This window comes from Megalobrama amblycephala, linkage group LG7 (assembly GCF_018812025.1).
Source record: "Megalobrama amblycephala isolate DHTTF-2021 linkage group LG7, ASM1881202v1, whole genome shotgun sequence".
NCBI classification, from domain to species: Eukaryota; Metazoa; Chordata; class Actinopteri; order Cypriniformes; family Xenocyprididae; genus Megalobrama; species Megalobrama amblycephala.
The window spans coordinates 27,284,741-27,307,114 of record NC_063050.1 but is presented as its reverse complement, the minus strand read 5'-3'; the positions used below and the strand labels follow the sequence as shown (position 1 = coordinate 27,307,114).

At 36.8% G+C, this 22,374-nt stretch overlaps 1 protein-coding gene across 1 annotated transcript in view; it reads left to right on the top strand.

The window, feature by feature from the left end:
* Positions 1-580: 580 nt before the first annotated feature.
* rgs12b (regulator of G protein signaling 12b) overlaps positions 581-22,374 on the top strand; it is a 50,840-nt gene continuing 29,046 nt past the window's right edge. Inside the window, 3 exon segments of the mRNA XM_048196799.1 lie at positions 581-1,309; positions 2,716-4,802; positions 16,604-16,714. Of these exon segments, the coding sequence (XP_048052756.1) occupies positions 2,853-4,802; positions 16,604-16,714 (2,061 nt within the window). The 5' untranslated portion in view covers positions 581-1,309; positions 2,716-2,852.

The following is a 22,374-nucleotide window of genomic DNA, read 5'->3' as shown; positions in this document are numbered from 1 at the left end:
CGTTAAATTACGAGAAAAAACTCGTTCAATTTCGAGAAAAAAGTCGAGATAAAATGTTGAGAATAAAGTCATTAAATTACGAGAAAAAAAGTCGTTAAATTACGAGAACAAATTCGTTAAATTACGAATATGTTCTCATAATTTAACTACTTTTTTCTCATAATTTAATGACTTTATTCTCATAATTTAATGACTATTCTCAACATTTTATCTCGACTTTTTTCTTGAAATTTAACGACATTTTTCTCATAATTTAACAAATTTGTTCTCGTAATTTAACAAGTTTTTTCTCGTAATTTAACAAGTTTATTCTCAACATTTTATCTAAACTTTTTTCTCGAAATTTAAGAGATGATTTTATTTTTTTTTATTATTGCTTGGCCCTAATCCTCTTCCATACATATTAAAGTGCTAAGATTTGATAATTACTTCCTCATTCCTGGTCCTAATGAAAGTAGTTAAAGAGCTTTGAAACACTGTGATAGAGGCTACTTCATTTTTTTTATTATTATACTTTTTTTTTTTTTGTAAAGGTTTACTCCAGGAGCAAGGCTTTGCACGTTTTCTACTCCAAGGTGAGATATTTTATGATGTGCTAGATAATGGATTTTAGGAGCTTATGCTGTTAATCCTCGGAAAAGTGCAGGTTATTAACTTTGAGCAGAACGAATGGGGGAATTCCAAGCCCAGGGCTGTGTGTGTGTGTGTGTGTGTGTCTCAGTAATGTAACTATGAACTTGTCTATTTAAGAGATATCAATATAATCTTCAAAAAAGAGTTAAATTTAACATCATTTGGGTCAACAGTAGCAGCTGTGTCTATAGTAAGTGGCACCAGCACTCACTGTTAATCGGCTAATAATCCTTTTACTGCTGAGTTAAGGTTTTTTTCTTTCTTGATAATTCCATGTTTTATGTGTTATTATGGAAAAGGCTTACAAAAATCTCAATATTCAGTTTCTGTTGACCAAAAGAACAACTTCAAGAATTAAAACAGAATTATTCAGTGTTTTTTCTAGTGTAAATTTGGCAGGATATTTTTACATTATGCCATTCAAATATCTCTTTAACACTACATTTATATAACACTGTTAGGATAAACCTGATTATACATCTAAATTCATTGTCATGTGAAGAAAAAAACCCTACACCGGTGCTGTCCTTAAGAAGAAAAGAAAAAAAACTGAGATGTAGATTCCTCCTCCTCCTGTCCACACACCAGCTGCCCTCTCCTTTTGTTTACTCCTTATACAGCACTAAGGTTACCATGTCATTAAACTTCACATCAGGTTGGGACACATCCGTCACAAGTAAGAACACTAAATTACTGAATATATAACTATGATTTATGACTCATTATTATTCTCTGTGCTGTAATGGTGGGAATTTGTTATTTATTCCTCACAGGAAAGTTTTTGGGAAGTGGCGGCTAATGTTAGCAATGTAGCCACTGGAAATTCTTGTGCTTTCTGCGGATATTAAAGCTTCCAGACTTTTTAGGTAAACAATACTATTATTTAACTGTATGCCTATCTATATTAGGTTATCGTTTTATAGCTTTTCACAAGTTGTTGTGTCTCAATAGATGTTACTCTTGTCAGTATCTGGCTACTGATGCCGATAATTCAATACCGTTAGATGTTACTCACTGGCCAGCTGTTCCTCGCGAAAACCAATACCGAGGCAGCTCGGCTCTCTACCGCTCTATTAAATATTAAATTAATCTGGAACTTAATAAGTATTAAGATGTGTACGGTGTTTAACTTTTTGTCGTTTTTCGGTCGTGTTGTTTTGGACACCTGTAGCATAACTTTTGTGATCAGTTGGCGAGTCTCTGCAGAACAGGGTTTGGGTCGTTGTGGAGATGATTGACAACCATGGAAACCAATGAGCGATAAGAAACATCTAGAGACAGTTCCATTGTCATGGTTACATATGTTGACGCGTGGGCATTCCAACCAGATTCCAACAATGGGGAAAAGAAGGCGGGACCGTTAGCAAGAGTGGATGAGTCTACTTCGCATCTTAGGAAAGTCTTGCGAACAATAAGGAAAGTTATTATTATCGATGATAAACAACATTAAGTTTGTGAGTTTATGTGTCCTATCAGTTTCTAAGCGCGTTCTTCCAAACGCATGTTTGTTATTATAATATGCTAACTCCACGCCACTTTTCTAGCACCTAACCCAACTGTTCTCTGCCTTTAAAAAAAAAAAAAGTATATAAATATCCAGTAAGGATTGTACTTTTTATTTAGTTTAGAATAATGTAAGTTCTATATTGTTATATTTGACATACATTATATATAACAGTTATTTATGAGGTTAAATGCCAGATGAGTATGAAAAATATATTTTGAAAACACATTCCATGGTTCCTAGAAATATTTGTTGTCATGTTATTTTGATGGATTTATTTGTAAAGTTGGGCTACACCACCTAGACATTTAATGACTGACTTGAACTCACTGCTACAATGTGTCTTGTGGTTGGCAGGTGAGTGAGGGGATGATTGGTGAAAACTGTTCTAGACTGACTCTATAATCATGACTAAATGTGTAATGCAATTCTCAATGTTTTAATGAATCTCTAATATTTTAATCAAATTCAAATGCATATTTTACATTGAACAACACCTGTTCACATATAAATTTCTCTTAATATGTTGATTAATATGTCAATGCGCTGATAGACTTTTCCCTCTCCCCTTTGTAAAGGTATTCTGTGAATATTTAAGCATGTACCACGTTAGTGCCTTAGACTGGGGCTCTGGAGTTGGAAGGATGATATCACAAAACTCTCTGCATTTGTGAAGCCCTTGTCAGAAGAGAGTGTAACGGGGACTAAAAGAAGAATGTTCAGACAATCGGAGCAAGGGAGGAGGCGTGCGAATGCACAGCCGTCTGCGCACATAAGAGGGGTGGAGGTTGCAAGGGGAAGAACAGGATATGGCTTCACACTATCCGGTCAGTCTCCATGTGTGCTGAATTGCATCCTGAAGGGTAGTCCGGCTGACTATGTGGGCCTTCGCTCTGGAGATCAGATCCTGAGTGTGAACGACATCAATGTGTCCAAAGCGTCTCACGAGGACGTTGTCAAGCTGATAGGTCGCTGCACAGGCGTCCTGCACTTGGTCATTGCCGAAGGCAGTCATAACAATGCACACCTAGATTCATGTTCAAGCGATGAAGAATTGGGGTTCCATGACCACAAGAGCCACTGGTTGAGGCCAAAGATAGACTCAAAGACACTAGGCATAAACCGCGCAGAACGCGTTGTAGCGGAAATGCAGTCTGGTGGAATCTTTAACATGATCTTTGAAAATTCTAGCCACTCATCCAGCAGCTCAGAGAAAGCAGTAGCTTGTGCCTCTACTTCTAAACCAAGGGCTCTCTCAGAGCCGGACTTTCCTTACTGTAACAATGGCACCCAACGGAGTGATCCCAACCTGCTCACTGAAGAGGAGATGGCCAAAGTGCTCAATGATGACTCTGTGTTCATTGATATGTTTGAACAGCAAGATGAATTTTCCCTGTTGCAAACTGCTGACTCTGCGGGAATACTCAACGTTGGGATGATTGTAGGTTACCTGGGATCCATTGAATTAGCTTCTACAAGTGCTAATCTGGAAAGTGACAGCCTGCAGGCAATTCGGGGCTGTATGCGACGTCTGCGCGCCGAACAAAAAGTGCACTCATTGGTCCTGCTCAAAGTCATGCATGATTGTGTACAGCTATGCAACGACCGAGGCGCTATTCTAGCCACTTACCCCGCAGAGAAGTTAGCATTCAGTGCTGTGTGTCCAGATGACCGCCGCTTCTTTGGTCTTGTCACCATGCAGGCCACAAACGACCACGGCATACATAGACATGGTGAGGAGGAGCAAGGGTTACGTACGTCTTGTCACGTCTTTATTGTAGACCCAGAGCTCTGTCATCATAAGATCCACCAAGGTGTTGCTCGACGCTTTGGCTTCGACTGCACTCCAGACCCAGACACCAGTGGTTGCTTGGAGTTTCCACCTACTTCCCAGCCCCTTCTACAGTTTGTGTCCGTGCTGTATCGCGATATGGGAGAATCTATAGAGGGTATGCGAGCTCGAGCTTTCCTCGATGGAGACCTAGATGCTCAGCAGAACAACAGCACAAGCAGCAACAGTGACAGTGGCATTGGGAACTTCTTGCCGGAGGAGAAAAGCAACCGAGTCCTCCTGGTTGACTTGGGTGCAAACCCTGGTCGGCATGTTCCCTCAGGACTATGGGAAAACCCTCCAGGATCTCGTGGCCAAAGTGTCCTAGGAGGTCTTCCACCACCACCGCCACCACCAATCTCGCATCGTAATGGCTACCGCCCTGACCAGTTCGTAGATCACCCTCAGCCCCATCCACATTCCCACGCAGACCCACCTCTGCTTTCTGGCAGGCATCTGAACTCTTCCTCACGGCTGGATGTGTCAGGCCTTCCTTCACGCTCCCACTATTCCGCACATGGCAAGAAGGTGATGGGGGCATCAGGCCAACGTTGGCTGCCAGTTCACGTCCTGAGAGATTGGCGTCAAGGACACAGCAGTGATCAGGAGTCTTATGCAGAGTCCACAGACGGATGGTCCAGTGCTAACTGTAGCACCCTGCCACCACCCATGAGTAAGATTCCAGCCGACCGGTACCGTGCTGCAGGTGAGATCGCCTCACAGCCTCACCGGCTCCATGCACAGAAGGACGAGTGGGCTAAGAAGCTGTTTGGGGAGAAGAACCTACGAGAACAACTGAATGATGGCAGAAGAACGAAAGATTCAGAGAAAAAGGTAAGAGAATTTTTTTTCAACATCAGAAGTCTTCAATGTAAGTTTGTGTTTTAATTCTGTGAACAACTTTGGGATCACAATCAGTAAGGCTGCTTAATTCCAGAAGAGTTGACTGCAAATTGAAGTGCATTCAAAATTACAACAGTAATTGATACTGAGGATTAGGAAGACTTAGTAAGTAATGATTTTAAATTTGATACCAGTGCTGTACACTGGTTAATGAGCCAGGGAATGTGCTATTCAAACCACTGTTGTTTGTGCAAAAAGTCCTTGCAGTCATAAACTAATGTGCCTGGAATGGATAGCACGTTTTCCCTTGTCCTTATTATCAGGCATGGCATGATCCTTTACTTTGCTGTTTTCAATTGCTCTAGGAATTTTAATCCTTTCCACCACCAAAAATTTATCACAACATTTCACTCCAACTTATATTCTCAAATATTTGATGTTTGAAATGTGTTGTTGCTCTTATAGTTTTGCATTGTCACTCAGTAAAACTGCACAAACACTTTACTGTCAAAAAGAATTCTGTCAGATAGGTGACATACGTAGCCGGGCTGAAAATACCTCATTCCCATTTGCTGCTTCAGCTGTGGCTCCTCGCTTGGAGGGAACATGTTAAAATTGACCCAGAGATGAGAAGATTGAGATACAAAAGCTGGGTTCGTACCATTCTCCCAGTGGAAAATTTTCAGTTCAAATGGCTGTGAGCTCTGCTCTGACTGGGCCTCTAGCAGCTGACAGCAGATCACTCATATTGAAGTCTTGAATCTGGGTGGTAGCTGTCAAACCACTGAAACGAATCTGAATGAGATATTTTCAGAAATAGTTTACCCAAATAGGGAAATTCTGTCATCATCAATTCATGTTGTTCCAAAACTTGTATTATGTTCTTTCCTCTGCGGAACGCAATTGGAGAAGTTTAGTAGAATGTTCACACACCCTTTTTTATAAAACAAAAGCAGATAAGGAGGACCAAGGTCTGTTAAAGGTGCCCTAGATTATGTTTTTAAAAGATGTAATATAAGTCTAAGGTGTCCCCTGAATGTGTCTGTGACGTTTCAGCTCAAAATACCCCATAGATTTTTTTTAAATTAATTTTTTTAACTGCCTATTTTGGGGCATCATTATAAACGCGCCGATTTATGCTGCGGCCCCTTTAAATCCCGTGCTCTCCGCCCACAGAGCTCGTGCTTGCCTTAAACAGTGCCGTAACAAAGTTTACACAGCTAATATAACCCTCAAAATGGATCTTTACAAAGTGTTCGTCATGCATGCGTCGGATTATGTGAGTATTGTATACTGTTATATCGTTTACATTGATTATGAATGAGTTTGAGGCTATGCTACGTGGCTAAAACAAACATTACACACTGTTGGAGAGATTTATAAAGAATGAAGTTGTGTTTATGCATTATACAGACTGCAAGTGTTTAAAAATGAAAATAGCGACGGCTCTTGTCTCCGTGAATACAGTAATAAACGATGGTAACTTTAACCACATTTAACAGTACATTAGCAACATGCTAACGAAACATTTAGAAAGACAATTTACAAATATCACTAAAAATATCATGTTATCATGGATCATGTCAGTTATTATTGCTCCATCTGCCATTTTTCGCTGTTGTTCTTGCTTGCTTACCTAGTCTGTTGATTCAGCTGTGCACATCCAGACGTTTTGCCCTTGTCTAATGCCTTTCATAATGATAATGTTGGGAACATCATGGGCTGGCATATGCAAATATTGGGGGCGTACACCCCGAATGTTACGTAACAGTCGGTGTTATGTTGAGATTCGCCTGTTCTTCGGAGGTCTTTTAAACAAATGAGATTTATATAAGAAGGAGGAAACAATGGAGTTTGAGACTCACTGTATGTCATTTCCATGTACTGAACTCTTGTTATTTAACTATGGCAAGATAATTTTTCATTCGAGGGCACCTTTAAACGCCAGTAAATTTCCATAAAAGTATTTCTTATAACTTGCACAATGTATTCCAACTTTTCAGAAACTGTGTTCTACAGATGAAATGAAAGTCATACAGGTTTGGATCGACATGAGGATGAGACTATTGGCTGGACTATTCATGCACTACTAAACAATTATATGTTATAGTTGTGGTGTGGACTGCTACTCATTTACATTTAGAACAATTTTTAGAGCTATATCTTTATCGTTATGGTTATCGTGCTTGGTGTAACTGTCTATTTTGGTCAAGGTTCAAAAGAAAGTGTGGTCTTCTTTGACAACTTTTCTGTACCGCTCTCCTCAAGTCTTGACACGACTTAAGTGGAATTCACTGTACATGAGGCTCATAGTTGTTCTGCAAAAATCCTAAATCAAATTTGAATAATATCTGTGTTCTACACTGTTTAAACCAGGCTACATGTACAGTTGCCTGAATTATTCATTTAAAAACACCTTCGCATTTGCAGGAATTGAGTAAAGCCCAGAATCGCTCCACAGGAGCCAACAATGATGTCCACGGGCCCAAATCAACAAAACAGACAGCATTGATTGGATTTCCCAGAATAGTATTGTAGCTGTTATATGCATCATCATCTGTGCTTTGACAGTAGCTTCAGGGTCTACTAAATACAGTAAGACATGTCAGGCATCAATGGTCTGTGTTCATTGCATTAAGCAATTGATTTTCTGTTCATTCTCTGCTTGCACCACTTAATGTGTGTATCAACATAATGTGCTGTAGCATTTCTTTAAGTCCCCCCCCCCCCCCCCACACAAATTTTAATCACCTTTAATCACTAATTCATTTAAAAATTCAAATATTCCTTGTAGTCTTTCAATTAATGAGTTAATATAAACTGCATGTGTAATCATGATAAAAATTGCTTAATTATTAAAACATGTAGCTGCTAAGGTGATTACAGGATCTGTTAGTTTATATATTAAACTGGGAACATTCTAGGTGGGGGCTGTTGACATAGCGGCCATGATGAAGAGGTGTGAGGTATCATGACAGCATGAGTTTTAATAGTGTACAGTCAAACATAATACTACTACTAAGACTACTAAGTTACGTTAATTAACGTTAGCAAAAACAGCTTTTGTAATTTCCTTTATTAAGACAAAAACTGAAAATGTACTGGTAATTTTCTGCCAGAACATTATCCATTAAGTTTACAGTATTTCCTTTAACCTTAAAACAAAACACAAGGAAATGTGTAATTGAAAAATACAGGTAAAACACTGAAAAATCAATACTGAAAATTCCTTCATATTAACAACGGCACATTGGTCTTGTTTTTACAGACTTTTCTTAGAATGTAGGGATCTATTCACTGTGGTTCCTTTCAGTATTTTAGTTTAAACTTTCTTTTGTGTTTTGAGACATCATGAAAGAAATAGACAAAACTTAACACTTGCTTGGCGTCCACATGGGGTCATGAGTCAATTTCATACTCACCAACAGGCGGCACTGTTCCACTGCCTGGGCCACTTACAGGTCAAATTCTTTGTTGCAGTATGTGATTCTTGTCCTTAATTTATTTTTCAACTCCCAAATGCATATTCATTTTCTAATGATTATTCACTGGTTTAAAGGTGGTATACTTCTGATCTATAGATTATAAAATAAAATAAAGTATCTAAGTTGGCGGGGTTTTTTTTCTCCTTTATTTTGTTTTATTCATTATTTACTTTTATTGCACAGACATTGTTTCAAATTATTATACAATAAATATATTGTTCAAAATAATGAAATGGTTGCGACACCTTTTTGTCTAGTTATTGTAATGCATACAACTGACAAATGACACCATTGGCTAAAAGTCAGTACAAAAATAGGCCCACTGTATGTGCTGAATATAAGAATTGTTCACTATTTCATGTTCATATTATATGTAAACTACATACAATGAGTACTGAACGTGCAGAACAACGGCGAGACTTATGTTTGGTGAATTCCACTTAAGTCATGTCAAGACTTGAGAGGGGCGGTACAGAAAAGTTGTCAAAGACCACACTTTCTTCTGAATAATGACCAAAATATGATAAACATAATGATAAAGATATAGTTCTACAAATTTTTCTAAATGTAAAAGAATAGCAGCGTCCACACCACAACTATAACGATAACAGCACAGAGAAACAATATCATTGGAATCACTCACAGAACAGAATCGGAATCAATTCTAGTTTAAGAACTATAAAGCATGTAAAGCGGCAGACAACAAAGCTGCAGAGCACACCTATTATCAGAGCATATATCGTCCACTAATATAGTTATTGTTATAGTTGTCTTTCTTGGTGTGAACGGGCCTTAATTCTTAAACATCCTTGTGGAGTGTTGTTTTATCATAAAAGATCGAGATGTTTATGGTTTTGATTATATGAGTACTTCTGTGCAGTGTCTGTCGGATTGTAATCTTACTGTGAAAGTTTTGCTTCACGGTCCTACATAGAGCGGGATAGTTTTTCGATGGTTATGAAACAGATAAACGGATAGATGATGCTTTTTTCGTAACATTTCTTGGTATGTTTTGTCATCCCCTCCTCATGGATGAAGTAAACAGGAAAGATAGCTCCTCAGAGCTCCTCAAAGATAGCTCCTCCCTGATAAGTTGCAGTGCACAGTACGGCCCTGCTCCCCACAGGAATCCATGATGTTATCTCAATCCTGAGACTGCACCTTAAGAGGGGAGAGAGATAGAGAAAGAAAGTGTAAAGTAAAAAAAGTAAGTTATAGAATGATCATTAAATCAGTAGGCAAAATTGTGATATGAAATTAAATCAAAAAAGAGGACAGAATGTGAGACTTTTCAGCTTGTTTGTACCATTCACTCTTTTTGAGCTTTTAGGCTGTGCTGATGTAAGCATAGTCATATGAGCCTCATGTTTCTCTGTTTTTTTTTTTTTTTTCCCTCTTCATTAGTCTTTTGAAGTGTGTATATATATATATATATATATATATATATATATATATATATATATATATATATATATATATATATATATATATATATATATATATATATATATATATATATACTGCATTCCAAATTATTATGCAAGTGACATATCAGTAGGATTTCAGTACAATAAACATTCAGATTTTAGTTTTTCTAAGAAAATGTTTGTTTGTTTATTTATCCATGTCTTTTTAGATAACTGGTATCACTCTCAGACAAAATAATTTGCCAGGTTTATGGAAACCCTACTTAGAGGTTGTTCCACATAATTAAGCAAGTCACAGTTCTCGTGCAATATGGAGAGGAAGAAAGATCTTTCTGAAGATGAAAAGCATGAAATGGTGCAATGTTGTGCAAAAGGCATGAAAACAACTAATATTGTGTGAAAACTGAATGGAGATTATCAAATTATCATAAGATTTGTGAGTGATTTAGAGCACAGCAGAACTCGGTCAGATAAAGGCTTATTAATGAAAGTTCCTGTCAAAAAACGTAATTGCATTAAAAGAGCAAAAGCCAGTGTTGAGCAGCAAACAGGTATTTGAAGCTGCCGGTGTCTCTGGAGTCTCAAGACGCTCTCAATGCAGGCTGGCAGTTGTGCGTAAAGATGCATTTTAGACACCACTAATCAAACCTCACAGAGAGAAACATTTACAATGGGTTTAGAAGTACATGAAGACTAATTTTTAAATAGTTTTATTTACTGACTAATGCCATACTACAATGGATGGTCTAAATGAATGGATTTCTGGATGGTTGGTGAATGGCCACCACGTTCCAACAAGACTGCGACGTCAGCAAGGAGCTGGCGGGTGATGATTTGGGCTGGAATATTGGGAAGTGAGATGGTGGGTATTTAAATGACTTTTGCAAGAGTTCATAAGTGGCCATTTTCAGCTTTGGTATAAAAAGGAGGATAGTGCCTTCTGAAATGCAATACACTATGCACTATCCCATGCTGCAAAAAAACACCACAGCAATAAAACTGTTTGAAAATGTATTTCTACACCTACTGTAAATGTTTCTCTTTGTGAGGTTTGATTAGTGGTGTCTAAAATGCATCTTTACGCACAACTGCCAGCCTGCATGGAGAGCTTCTTGAGACTCCAGAGACACCAGAAGCTTCAAATACCTGTTTGCTGCTCAACACTGGCTTTTTTATAGCTGCAATTTTAATACAATTAATTTTTTTGATAGGAACTTTCCTTAATAATCCTTTATCTGACCGAGTTCTGCTGTGCTCTAAATCACTCACAAATCTTATGATAATTTGATAATCTCCATTCAGTTTCACACAATATTATTGTTTTCATGCCTTTTGCACAACATTGCACCATTTCATGCTTTTCATCTTCAGAAAGATCTTTCTTCCTCTCCATATTGCATGAGAACTGTGACATGCTTAATAATGTGTAACAACCTCTAAGTAGGGTTTCCATAAACCTGGCAAATTATTTTCTCTGAGATTGATACCAGTTATCTAAAAAGACATGGATAAATAAACAAACAAACATTTTCTTAGAAAAACTAAAATCTGAATGTTTATTGTACTGAAATCCTACTGATATGTCACTTGCATAATAATTTGGAACGCAGTATGTATGTATATATATATATATATATATATATATATATATATATATATATATATATATATACTTTTTTTCCTCCTAGAATTCAACTCCCAAGTACTACACACACACACACACACAAAGAGCAGCTCCTGCTAACATCTGGAACATTTAGTGTTGTGTTCCAAAACCCATGTTGACAGCTTTATGCTTCTTTTCAGAAACTGCCTGAAAAATTCATCCAAGGAACGTAGTTTAGTCCACGATATTTCCTTTAGATTAGTTCACAACTCCCTGTTGCTTAATTGCCATGGAAACCGTCGGTCTGTGAAGAGTCGGTCACTCATGTTACATGACTGATGGTGTTTTTAATGATACCCAATATGGGTGTCTAGTATCCAGGTACTCAGAAAGGATGCAGAATGTAAGAACATTTGCTGGAATACAAGAGCAACCTTTTTGTTTTCTTTGAATTTTTGATTTATTCTTTAGTTTTTCCTCTTCTTTAAAGTCGGCATGAAATGGAAGTTGCAGGGGGCTTTTCTTCCACATTGTGAAGTGTATCTGAGTGAAACGGCTTCTCAGACAAGAAAAATGTACGGCAGGATTTGATTTTGTCCATGGGGAATCCATTGGATCATTGTTGTTTGCCATTGCTGTGATGTCATATGAGTGACAGGTGGTCCCGCCCTCACTCCAGTAAATACTTCACAAGAGAAAGGATGTCGCTGAAAGAGGGAGGGGAAGTTATTTTGATTAAATGAGATTATGAGGGCACATTAATTTAAAAAATGAAGTGCACAGATAAATCATTTATAATACATACTGCAATGTAAAAAAAAAAAGAAAAAGAAAAAAGAATGGACAATTTTGTCATAATGACTTTAAGTTCAAACAGTTATATCCTTCACATTATAGTTCTTAACTGTCATATATTTTATTTAAGGGCCATGTGTTCATATGTTCCCATAGCACTGATCATTTGTCCTCTCCTGATTCTCTAAGGTTTCCTTTTATGGTATGTGCGTCACATGTGTGTGTGTGTGTGTGTGTGTGTGTGTGTGTGTGTGTGTGTGTGTCTTTTCATGCTTGTGATAGAGAGAGATATTATGCAAATGTCCTTTTTTGTCAGCCTTAGAGGGATAGTTCACCAAAAATTAAAATTCTGTTATTGTGTACTCATTGTTGTTCCATACCTGTATGACTTTCTTTCTTCTGCGGAACATAAAAGAATATATTTTCCCAAAATGGAAGTCATTGGTCACCAAAACTGTTTGATTACAAACAAGTCTTGGTTTCCAGGTTTGGAACAACATGGGTGAGTAAGTCATGACAGAGTTTTAATTTTTGGGTGAACTATTCCCTTTAAATGTGGAAACATATATGTGCATAGCTAAAGTATGTACTGCCCTGACCCCCATGTGCATGTCGTCACTTGTGTTGGCATATTTGTGTGTGTGCATATGTTTGTTAGCACTTGATGTGTCATAATGATGAGCCTGAACACAGTTCTCAGTGTTTCTAGGCAACACAGGAGACCATTTGATTATGCTGCTCTTGTCATCTGCACAATCAGTCTCTAAACTTTAGCCTATGAAAATTATCCCTCTATCAGTCTGTGTCCCTGTCTGACTGCCTGACAAATAGTTTGCCCATCTTTGTACATTCATCCTTCTGTTTCTGGTGTCTGGTGTTGCTGTTGAGCTTTCTCTGATCATAAAACATGACATGGTATCGCGTCATCAAGTATTTACAGAATTGATTAGGGTTAATGCTGATGTGTGTATTTTTATGTGTTAAAAATACTTTCTTTTATATCAATTAAATGTGTTGAGAATGTGTAAATATTTTCCTATGAGACTTTGCACCTGGTACATGATAAAATTGGCAAAAAAACTCAGACTTAAAGGGATAGTTCACCCAAAAAAGATTTTTTTTTTATCATTTACTCACCCTCAAGTTGTTCCAAACCTGTATGACTTACTTTCGGTCTCAGTATTTTTATTTCCATACATTGGAAGTCAGTAGTCACAAAAACTGTTTGAATACCAAGATTTTTCAAAATATCCTCTTTTGTGTTTCATAGAAGAAAGTAAGTCATACAGGTTTGGATTGACATGAGGGAGAGTAAATTGCCTTTTGCACAGTGCAATCACATTTGCCGTGGTTTGGCGCATTTTTGTTGGCGACATTCAGTCATTTCAGTAGGAATCCACGCTATCAAAAATTTTGCATGAGGGCAAAAGATTTCCCCTGGCAGATTACTAGATTAATTTGGCCACACAAATTTGCTGCATTGACCAAAAGAAAGCTTGTCACTATATTATTAACAAATAGACAAAGGAAGTTTTACACATTCAAGCATTACTTAAATTTTAATTTGTTATTTTAGCAATACTGTGTGGTGATGTACGGAAGAGGATAAGGGGCTAAGCAATAATAAAAAATGAAACCATCTCGAGATTAAAGTTGTTAAAAAAAAAGTCGAGATAAAATGTTGAGAATAAACTCATTAAATTACGAGAAAAAAAACTCGTTAAATTTCGAGAATAAATTCGTTAAATTATGAGAAAAATGTCGTTAAATTTCGAGAAAAAAGTCGAGATAAAATGTTGAGAATAAACTCGTTAAATTACGAGAAAAAACTCGTTAAATTTCGAGAAAAAAGTCAAGATAAAATGTTGAGAATAAACTCGTTAAATTACAAGAAAAAACTCGTTAAATTTCGAGAAAAAAGTCAAGATAAAATGTTGAGAATAAAGTAATTAAATTACGAGAAAAAAGTCATTAAATTACGAGAACAAATTCGTTAAATTATGAGAAAAATGTCGTTAAATTACGAGAACAAATTCATTAAATTACGAATTTTTTCTCATAATTTAATGACTTTTTTCTCGTAATTTAATGACTTTATTCTCATAATTTAATGAGTTTATTCTCAACATTTTATTTCGACTTTTTTCTCGAAATTTATCGAGTTTTTTCTCGAAATTTAACAACTTTATAATCTCGAGATGGTTTTATTTTTTTATTATTGCTTGGCCCTAATCCTCTTCCGTAGTGATGCTAGTGACACAAACATCACAATTAAATTAAAAACCTCAGTGGGAAATCCTCATAAAAATCTTTTTGGTGACAAAAGAAACAGAATGGTAAACTTCACACAGTTATTTTTTTTATTTTTTATTTTTTATTGCGCAAACATAAAAAGCACACTCATTTCCCTAAGGGAGTGAGCAAACACTGTGTCTGTTCATGTGATCCTGAGCTATCACCACAATGAAATCAAACAGTGCGAGGACAGTTGTTTACTGGTTCCTCTGTGTACTTCACCCTTGGAGTAGATGTGGAAAGTTGCTGTCCTTTTCAAAAATAGAGAGAGGGAGATAAAGCACTCATCACTTAACATTTCTCAAGAGACAGTTTTGGTAGATGGACACTGTGATATGATTATGAGCTGGGATTCAGCCTGACCACCAGACTCTTGTGTGTGTGCAGAATTTTGGATGAAGGATGCAGATTGGTGAACAATGATGAATGAACTATATCATTATATATCATCCTTTAGAAATCATTCTAATATGCTGATTTGGTGCTAAAGAAACATTTATTATTATTGACAACTGTTGTGCTGCTTAATAATTTTGTGGAAATTTTTTTTCCCCAGGATTAATTTATGAATGAAAAGATTTTTGTAATAATTTCAGACTTTTGATAAATTTAAAGTGCCCCTGCTATTTTAAAGGTACCTCATTTTGTTTTGGAGGTCTCCTACAACAGGTTTACATGCATCACAGATCAAAAAACACTTTCATTTTCTCATAAAATACATTGCACATCACCACATTTTTCAATGGTTCTCAAACAACTCGTCCAATGATTCGGCCTCTCTAAACCCCTCCTTTCAGAGAGACTACTCTGCTATGATTTGTCACATTGCCAAGCCTGTTGTGATTGGTCAACTTCTTAACAGCCATTACCATATCGGAACGTTCATTACCATAACTGATTCAGCTCCAGAGCCCTCCTAAAGCTCAGCGATTGTACACACTGTAAAGGCAGTAACAATGGGATCAATTTTACCATATAAATCTGAGCACGAGTCCGATGATGAAAGATTGGAAGAACTAGTTAGTCAACCCGAACCTCTATCACAAGGACGGCTTGAGCAGGATGTTTCCACTGCTCAGTTTGACGTACAATATGAGATGTTACAACTGTAATTCTTCACCATCAGCATTAACAAGTGTATGTCCATCAACAAACCGATGTGTAAATGTGACCCTGGACCACAAAACTAGTCATAAGTAGCACAGGTATATTTGTAACAATAGCCAACAATACATTGTATGGGTCAAAATCATTAGGATATTAAGCAAAGATCATGTTCCATGAAGATATTTTGTACATTTCCTACTGTAAATATATCAAAAAATTATTTTTGTAAGTAATATGTGTTGCTAAGGACTTCTTGGACAACTTTATGGGCGATTTTCTCAATATTTAGATTTTTTTTTTGAACCCTCAGATTTTCAAATAGTTGTATCTCGGCCAAATATTGTCCTATCATAACAAATCATACATCAATGGAAAGTTTATTTATTCAGCTTTCAGATGTCGTATAAATCTCAATTTCAAAAAATTGACCCTTATAACTGGTTTTGTGGTCCAGGGTCACATATTTCTAGTTTATTGCGATGCACATGTGGAAACTGTATTATTACCCAGTATCAATAACAAGTGCATACGTTGGCAGAGCGCTAACGTGAATGACTAATGTAACCTTAAAGTTTGTAAAACAAATCTTGCTCCATCCTTTATCATTACTCAAAGTAGTAAGAACAACAGACAGTCTGCATTCATGGACACAGTTTTAGGTAATAGTGGGCCCACAGCTGATTAGAAGAACCATTTCAGATGGTATGGTCAAGTATCAAATAAATTGTACACTTAGAGCCTAATTGTTTAAAAATTACCATGGTAAAACAGAGTTCCAAGTTAATTTTAATTGTCATCTACCAAACTGTATCCTCTTTTGATACCTAAAATCAAACTAATGAAATGATCTGCAGGACATACTTACATTAATGTTTGCTACATAATTCTGGTGGAAATTTAGTTGCATTTAAATTGTAATATCATGATGCATTGTAACATAGTAAATCTTGACGTATTCATCACAGTATGTGTTGTATAATGAGGACAACTGCATTGAAAAATAATTGGTCTAACACCAGTACAAAAATTGGAAATCGTTGTGTATGTTACTAATGTCTTTCTCTCTGTTTCTCTCAGGGTGGAAGGTTCAAAGGCATCACGATGGGCTTTCCTCAGCGTTCCTCTGGCAGGCGATCTTTTGGACGTTCCAAGCGTCTCAGTATGGCTCGCTCACTCGATGACCTTGAGGTGAGGTTCCTCAAATGCTTTTCTTTTTCTCCAGACATAGACCTCTACCTTTCTCTGTCTTTCTCTTTCATTCTCACTTATAAAATTTCCCAGCATTCCGATCCTATCAATCGGAGGGTTGGGAATGATTACATAAGGAATGAGTGACCTACGCTGTACTCCAGAGACATGCATGCAAACTGAAAAAAAAACAAACACAGTCAACCCTCTGGACGTAAGAACTCTAGGGGCCTTATTTACAAAACAACAGCTGTGCGCCTGTAGAACAGATTTGACACTGCAGCGAGGGTATTCCAGTGTATTAATGGCTATGGTCACACTCGCACACGTGAGTTTAATTTTAGACCCAGCAGTCAAAGAGATAGAGTGCATCCGCGTGTCATGTGACGTGCACACAAGTGTGGTGACGGCAGATTTCCATGGCAACGGAGGAGACGGTGAAACGTGGATGGTGTAATTTTCAGATGGAATCGCTCGGGGGCATGAAAAAACTGGCAGCACGTCACATCTCAGTCTGGCCTGATAGCCAGCATGCTAGTGGTTATGTTTTTATATATATATATATATATATATATATATATATATATATATATATATATATATATATATATTTTTTTTTTTTTTTTTTTTTTTTTTTTTTTGTGTAATTAGTGGCTTAATTTGGAACACTAAAGCTGAAGTGTGTTTTTTTTTTTGACATATTTTCTTCTATTTCAGCTTGATTTGCAGAGACAACTATAAGTAAGCCATTTGTACACTGATTTGCCTGAAAATTGTAAACACTGTTGATCTGTGGTGCTATGAAACATTGCTTTTTTTGTTTTGAGCATGCCAACCTGCTTGATTTGGGGGGAACTGTTGTTTTTGCTTGACCCACCACAGTGACAATTTTTCACTTAAATGCACACGTCAGCTTTAACTTATTTTAAATGAACATCAGTCTGTGGTTAACATTCACAAATTCAGAAGCACAGCAATGATTAGTGGTGCTTGTCAAGGCAAATATCACTATTAACATTTCTCCATTGTCAAGTGGGACAGCCATGAGCATTGTCATAGATGATGAGGGGCTTACTAAAGTCCTCCTTGGTATAGCATAATGACTGAGTAAAATTAAGTGGTTCCTTCCCATAAAATCTTTGAATGAATGCCCATGAATGTAACCCCTAAGTATTTAACATTGGTACATAACTCGTTCCGCACTATTGTGTTGTAAATGGTAGCCTAAATCATGGAGCTTGTTGAGTTGAAGTGGCCGACAATAAAACAGGCACCACAGAACCTAAAGACATTTAAAGGGTTAGTTCACCCCAAAATGAAAATTCTGTTATTAATTACTCACCCTCATGTTGTTCCACACCCGTAAGACTTTTGTTCATCTTCGGAACACAAATTAAGATATTTTTGATGACAGAATGCTGTCTGATTTCCTTCCATTGAATGCCTTTGTAACTACCACTTTGACGCTTCAAAAATTTCATAAAGAGAACGTAAAACTAATCCATATGAATTGAGAGATTTAGTCCAAATTTTCTGAAGAGAATCGATCGTTTGAAAAAATTTAAGTTAGGCTTTTACTTGCATGTAAACATTGATCAGCGATCATAAGCAGAAGCTCAGCCTAACTTGAATAAGGCACAAGAACAAACCTCTTTCGGAAGCACAAACGTGCTGTGTAACTAATGTGGTTCATTCTTGTGTGTTACAAAGCACATTTGAGCTTCAGGAAGAGGTTTGTTCTTGTGTATTATTCAAGGAAATCTGACAGCATTCTGTCATCAAAAAGATCTTCATTTGTATTCCGAAGATGAAAGAAGGTCTTGTGGGTTTGGAACGACATGAGGGTGAGTAATTAATGACAGAAATTTCATTTTGGGGTGAACTAACCCTATAAGAATGGACCAGAGTTGTATCAACCCCAAAGTCCAGTTTCCTGGGAATGACACATTTACATTTATGCAATTGCCGAATTTTGTTCAAAACCACTTACATTTCATTCAAGATATATTTTATTAGATCAGGCATTCCCTACATACTGAACCCGTGCCTTTGTCATTGCTATAGCATATTCCTTATATAATTTGTGAATTTTCAGCATCATTACTCCAGTCTTCAGTGTCACATGATCCTTCAGAAATCATTGTAATATGCTGATTTACTGCTAAAAAAATTCTTCTTCATGTTACATATTTTTAGGATTTTTTTTATTGATGAATAGAAAGTTCATAAGTAAAATATATTTATTTGAAATAGAAATCTTACGTCTTATTCATTGTTTTTTTTAATAAATGTAATTAGATCTTGCTGAATAATTTTTTTTTAATCTTACTGACCCTAAACCTGTCATATATATTAAATATTACTGTTATTATAAAATATCCTGCATATTCAATTTTAATTAAATAGTTATTGTTAAAGAAACAACTACACTTAAAAAAAAATCTACTCTATTTTCCAAAGGTTATCAGTGGGTAATTATTATTATAACTTTGTCCACTATTATAAGTGATTTGTCAATAATGAGTAACTGATCCCAGAAAACAGTTACTCTTTTGGACTTGTTTAGTCTCATGATCAAATCCTTCCTCTTTTAAAGAGCAGAAATCCCTCTTTACCAGTCACATAGCGTGAAAGTGAGTTTCCGTGCCACTCTGACGGGACAGTCACATTGTTGATCGGGCATGATAAGATAAAAGAATGAAACGCTTCCTCTAGACTGGCTGGAACAAACATTGGCCTGACTGCATAAAGCGGGTTGTATTGGGTGTAGAAGAAAGAAAGCATCGGTCTTAAGAGCAGGAAGATTTTCATCTATGCTGTTCAAATGCTAACAAACGCATTGATTTTTAAGACAGAAACTGTAATAATGCTGTGTATAGAAATGAAGGTTGAATGTTTTATTTTTTCCCCCTCTTGCTACTATTATTTTCCTGAAGTCTCTCTCTTTTCTATTTCCTCTCATCTCTTTGTCATGTCTTCCGGTGGCTTCGTCTCTTTTCTCAGAGCTGTACATATGCAGGGCGGCAGCACTTGTGTGTGAACAGAGCTCGCTTTGTGAAGCAGCACCGTAATTAGTGTGAGAGTGAGTGTGTGTGTGCTAATGAGCATTGAGCAGCATTCTTCTCGTTAGCAGGGACTCTGCAACGAACTCGCACACTTTCTGCAGCGAGGCATGAACTTGCATACACACTCTTAAATTACATGCTAATTGAATACTGTCCTTAAATGCTGTGACACACTCTCAAGCTCTGAGATGAACATACACAAACAACATCAGGAAAGGCACTAATTATCGGCTTCTGCAGTACACACACACACATTTTCTCTGGCTGGCCTATCATGTTTAAGAAAGCGAGCTATGCAGTTATCTTGTCAGCGAGTGTTTACCCGGTGAGATGGCATTTCTCTTCATGCCCACAAACACTGTGTGACATCACGCCAGCCTTTCGAGCCTTTAGTTTGCTCACTGAGCCAACAAATTCCCCCTCCCCCGATTCAAAACTCATCGTGACTATCGTTGAGAGTCACGAATACAATTTATTTTTAAATACAAACTCATTTTACAAGGATAATTTAAACTGAATGGCACTCCTGAGACTGATTCCTGACTTCTTCATAAACCGACCGTGGAAGTGAACTTGAAATACACGTATCTGGTCTTATGAAGGATTTTAAAGAAAATTGTTATCTTAATCTTTCATCAAAGATGAATCATTTTGCCTCACTATGAATTTTTGGCTTTCCACAACAATATTCAAAGGCCTGACACTCCTAGTTTCTGTAAATTAAATTTCAGGATTGTAGAAGTGTTAAGCATTGAATGTTTTTTCAAGTTTCCCAGTCTTTTAACAAATTCACAAATCTTAATGGCTTTTCTAGTTGTTTGTGATTTTAAAGGCACAGTATGTAAGTTTCACCATTAGAGGTCGCTTTTTCAAAACATTAACAAAGGCGTAGCTCGATGACGCCATGAATGAGCTTAGAATCATGGGAGTTGTCATCTTCACCTCCATAGCTGAATGAAAGCAGTCCGACGGGAAATCATGTTCATGGATGAGCTAATGTATTAAAGTTTTATTAACGTTACTTTGGTAAAAAGCAGGGTGGGTCTTGAGCGTTTACACTTGTTGCACGTTTCAGTAAACTAGGTCAGTATCAGAATATGTTAATGAAAGCTGGATGACTTGTGTTGCTAAATAAAATGCAATTCATTTTAAAATATATTGTATGCTGGAAAAAATGCTGTATTACTGTTACTACAAATAAAGCTTCTTCTGATTATGCTAAAAAATAGCATTGTCTCTGAGGCATGGTACAAACATCACGGTAAATCAAGAAAACGAGATTCAAACAATAAGATTATCCAAGTTGAACTGTGAAACGATTAGTTTTCTGTCAGTAAAAGAATCCAAACAGCTGCTCACCTGTCTAATAAAACGCATAACATATTAAAGCGTCTTTGGTGTTTCCATGGTTTCTACAGAGATCATGCGTGGATATGACGTCACTGACAGGAGACGTAATGACATTGTCATGTATTCCCTGTTTGTGGACTCATTAGTTATTTCCTGCCTTATGTCATGTTTTGTAGTTTTTCGTAGTTTCTCATGTTGATTAGGTTTCCCAGGTGTTTCTATTTACCTCATCCCCTTACACTAGTCTTCCCTGTTTATATAGTGCTTGTGTTTCATTTGTGTGCTGTTGGTCGATGTAGGTGGTATGTGTGGTTTCCTTCCATGTCGTTGTTCTTAGTGTTTTCTATGTCATTTATTAAACTTTTCCTGCGTTTAGATGCCTTGTTTTGCCTGCTCATTGACACCAGCGTGACAAACATGGACCATTAAACTGGTTAAAATAGCTGATTTCTCTTGATTTAAACATTATTGACATACGGGATAATTTAAGTACACAAGTCAACAAAATATATAACGTTGTTCTAGTGGCTTTCGGATATTTTAATTAAAAAATCATACATATTGTGCTTTTTAAAGTATTTTTAAAAATATTTTTACTCACAATTTTTACCTGATGAAATTTTTTAAAGCTTATAGCTAGAAAAATATATTTATTGTAAGAGTGCCTATGTAGTTTTAAGATTGTATTTGTTTACGTGACTTAGGGCTGGGCAATATATCGCATGCGATTGTCACGCGCATTTCGTCAGTAAATCGCCATCAACTGCTTTCAAATGGAGCGGCATTTAATAGACAGAACCGTAGATCACTGACAGGCTACGCAGTATCGCGTTCAGTATCGCAGATGAATCGCCTTCGATAATGAACATGATATTGCGTAGCTTGTCAGTGAACTATGGTTCTGTCTGTTAAATGTCGCTCCATTTGAAAGCAGGTGATGGCGATTTAGCGGTAATCAGGGAACCGGCTTTACTGACGAAATGCGCATGACAATCGCATGCGATATATCGCCCAGCCCTAACGTGACTTTCAGGTCTAGAAGTCACACGTTTTATATTAGGCTAAACTCCAGCTTTACTCCAAGAGATTGAAAACCCTGGTTCTTTAACAAAGTTTCTGCTGGGGTGAATTAAAATAAGCGAAATCTTGCTTTTTTAGTTATTTTATCTTATTTTAATATCTCATTTACGCTATCTTGAGGCCCCCTTAGATGTTTACTGATGCCCCCTGGTTGAGAACCACTTA